We start from the raw sequence: 3,934 nt of genomic DNA, 5'->3' as shown, positions 1-3,934 counted from the left end.
GAGTGTCCTGACAGCTGCCGCTATTGTTTCCCGCAGGAGGAGCGTGGAAGGCTTGGAGAGCAGCGAGCACCGGGGGGTGCTGACACGGGAGCAGAGAGCACTAGGAGGACACAACACGGGAGTCTGGGGAGAACACTGGGATTCATTGTTGCTTTCTACCACACTGTAAATAAACGTACTGCTTGTAATTTGAGCTCCGCGCCTGGGTCCTCCTTTCCCACATTCCCCCACGGTTTGCCACGTCAAACCGTGACAAAGGTTGCATGGAAATACAGTTTAGTGATTAGTATGCAGGGCTGTGGTGACGTTTACAGTGATGCACTATTGTGGACTGGTGCAGAGCAGCTGTGGTGTTCATGCTCAATGTTAGGGGGAGAATTAGATTTATTCATCTGCATCTTCCTTTTATAGTAATTAAACTGTCTACATGGGAGAAATGAACCATACAGCATGTGAAATATGTGCTTATATATTGTTGTATTTAGTTAGCTCCATGTTAAGAGCAATCTACTCATACAGTGAGTTATTATGTGATTATTACTGTGATCCTTCACGTTGCATCACTACACCTGATACATATAACTAAATTGTAAATGTCCATTGATATGGACATTCTCACTACCAGATTGGACAATATTCAGATTCCAGACTTCTATTCTACCCCTGATGATCTGTTGTTGTATTATAATTATTGTTTACTCAATGTCCTTGATTCTCCTGTAAAAACTCACTGTTTCCTTCGCTCGCTCTGCTCCCTGCTCTGCTGCTCTGGTTTACCTCTGACCTCCAAGCATTGAAGGCCAAAGCTCGAAGGCTAGAGAGTAGATATAAGAAATCTCACATCAGTAAGCACCATCTCTTCCACCCGCTCACTTTGAGCTTCTTCTTCTATCCAGCTTGCTGTGCCATCTTTCTGCCTCAGCACCATGGGAAGCAGAGCTTTCAGCTGCTCTGCTCCCAGGCTGTGGAGCTCTCTACCCCCAGATATAAGAAACATTGATTCTCTCCCCCAGTTTAAAGCTCAACTCAAAACCATCTGTTCAAATCTGCATGTTCACTGTGAACCTATTGTTTGTTTATGTTATATTGTGCTTTTGTTTTCTTATTTTTCTTTGTTGCTATTGTTCTATTATGTGTTTTGTGGCAAGTGTCCTTGGGTGTCTTGAAAAGCGCTTTCAAATAAAAACATTTTATTATTATTATTATTATTATTATTATTAAATGGAAATGATGTTTGGGGTGAAACAAATATAATAACTCTAATCTACAGAGAAGAACAAAGAACAGAAGAAGCTCACCTTGGGCGCAGTTCTTCCTGATGGTTGAAAGTGTCCTCTCCACATTGAACTCTCTCCGGGTTCTTTTCGCGGCTCGTATATCTTTGTCAACCTTTGACTGAAGAAAGTAGAACTTTTTCTTCATCCTCTGAATCTCCTGAGCAAGTTTTACATCATTTTCTCTGAAGCGAGGGTCTGAGATGATGATGAAGAAGTCAAACCTCTCAAATCCAACAAGCTTCAGGTACTCATCAGCTGGAAATCTGGTAGTACCGATTCCAGGGAGGTCCCACAAGATAACACTGGGATACTTTGGATGGGGGTACGGTGTAACCTGTGAGGTGGTTTCCACAACACCAGTGGGTGCAGCGCCCTCATCTTCATCACCAATACCTCTGAAAGCATTAATAAAAGTTGATTTCCCAGAACCCGACTCTCCTGTGATGGCAACATTTAGCGGCGTGTTCCTTTGCTTTAATCTTCTTTGAATTCTTGCAGCAGCTGCACCAAAGTCAGTGTTTTCCAGGTCTGCTTTAACTCCAGCAGTTACTCCTGGACGTGACTCCATGCTCATCCTTGAGGGGAAAAAAGTGTAAAAATGGCATATATCAAAGATCAGGACACTGTTGAATAATCTTACAACTTTCATCTTAGCTACTTTCGGTCACTTTCTTTATTCAGAAAAGGCCGCCACAGCGGGGACCTCCCCACGTTTGATTTAGCAGGTTTTTCACAGCTGTCTTTTCTTATGCAACCCAAAAATGATTTACAGTGGATAGAAAAAGTGTACACATCGTTGTTAAAACGCTTCTGTTATGTTAAAACTGAGATCACAATGAATTTCTTTATGTGGGAGGGACAGACATTGGACTTTTTTCATTTTCACTTTTGTCCCATATTTTCTGAATTTTTAAATTTATGTTGACAGAGGTGTTAACGGCCTAAAACCTATTTTTTGATGACAACATGATTTACTTTGCTCCGCCCAAATTAGGTTGAAAGTTGAGGATGTGGTTGGGGTGTAAATACCACAAGTACTCAGCTCCATAATTTCTGGAAAAATACAAAGATACACAGGTTTAAATCAAATAACTGACATGAGATTAAAAATCAGACTTTCAGCTTTAATTTCAGGTATTTCTGCATCAACTGTTTATGAATCACAGACAGCTTTTATTCACCGTCCTCCATCTTCAGAGGGTCAGAATTTGATGGCCACACGAGGCCTGTTCCCTCTAAAACTGCTGAATAAATACGTCACATTAGCTGGTCTGATTAACAGGAAGATTAAACTCTGTTCTTTGTTTTCTTCTAGCTCACAGATCAACTTCTGGCTGATTCCAGATTAACTGCTGTTCGATTGCCTGGTGAGGCTGAAACAGACTTCATTTGGGTTTTTTTGGGTTTTTTTAAGATGAAATGAACACTGTGAATATTTCATCTTTGAAATCCATCTGTTTTCTTGTGAGTATGACACAACAGCAAACAGCTGCTGCAGTGTTTATGATAAAAGAGCTTCAAGCTTAACTGAAGAACAACTAAACAGCCAGTTTACACTCCTGAAATAATCTTGGATGTGTTTAGTAAACTGAAAATAATTGATTCACTCTGTCAGCGGTAGAGACACTGAATGGATTTAATATCCGGTGTCTGCTTTGGTTGTAGGATGACTATCCTCGCTGATCACTGCAGAACAATGAGGGCAACAAGAGCATCTCCCAACAACTTTATTCCCGCTGCCGTGATTCTGAACAGGCAGTCAGGGGACGACCATCGTTACACCGGAAACTCTTTTTAATAAAACAAACCGAGCAGTCTGCTGTCAACAAGCAAACAAATGATTGTTTTTGTTGTTTTTAATGAAACATGCGCAGTGTTCGTTTCCTGGTTTGTCGGCAGCGGCTCGTGGCTGTGGTGACATGAAACCTAAAAACACGCTAAAAAGTTTTTTTGTTCCACAGAAAAATTAACATTTCAAAGCTGTACTTACAGTTTCGCGCTCTCTCGTCCATCACTGCTTTACCTCCGTTTGAAATGTATTCTGGGATATCTGACAGCGTCCAGTCCTCGCAGGTAGAAGCACACCTGGATGTGCCCTCGATAGAAGGGGTGGAGCCAGAGCACTGAGCACGAAGAAGAAGATACACAGGACCATAGGCGAGTTTATCAGAGCACCCCGAAAATAACTGTTAGGTATTAATAGTAATAATAATAGAATATTTTAGTATTTTTGTGTGGAAGCTTTCCACTGATGACACTACAGGATAAAATGAAAACTGGTTTCATGTCCAGTGTTGTTGGTGTCGTGACGTCACTGCCTCTCACGCAGAGGCTGGTTTATTTTAATAAACTAAAAAAAAGACTGTTATTGCTGCGGCAATTTCATGATGTAAATCGGTGACTCGGATTTAAAACACACTTTAACAGGAATACAGAAGAAGTTCAAACTGTTCTGATAATGTGGAGACATTACTGTGACTCAGGAAGGGTCAGAAACGTTTGTCAATATAGCTCGAATATTAGAAAATATAAGCGACCTTTAACCTTCTGATCCTCTAGTCTGCTGGGATATCAGGAGCTGGCAGCTGATGTTCTTTATTATTTTAGTTTGCTAAAATCTTTTTTGTTCCTGTTCTGGTTTAATTGGGCTTCAGTGT

The 3,934-nt window shown here is 41.0% G+C and overlaps 1 protein-coding gene across 1 annotated transcript in view; it reads right to left on the bottom strand.

Annotated features, from left to right (window-relative positions):
- Positions 1-1,851, bottom strand: part of LOC102307767 (interferon-inducible GTPase 5-like) — a gene marked incomplete at its 3' end in the record, with an annotated part of 4,019 nt that extends 2,168 nt beyond the window's left edge. The window contains exon 1 of the mRNA XM_005953305.1: positions 1,299-1,851. Coding sequence (XP_005953367.1) covers positions 1,299-1,851 — 553 coding nt within the window. The remainder of the gene's footprint in view (positions 1-1,298) is intronic.
- Positions 1,852-3,934: the final 2,083 nt, after the last annotated feature.

The sequence above is a fragment of the Haplochromis burtoni genome, unplaced genomic scaffold (genome assembly GCF_018398535.1).
Source record: "Haplochromis burtoni strain Fernald_Lab_line unplaced genomic scaffold, NCSU_Asbu1 Contig_3645, whole genome shotgun sequence".
Lineage (NCBI taxonomy): Eukaryota > Metazoa > Chordata > Actinopteri > Cichliformes > Cichlidae > Haplochromis > Haplochromis burtoni.
The sequence above is the reverse complement of the archived record's forward strand: the minus strand, read 5'-3'. Positions and strand labels throughout refer to the sequence as shown.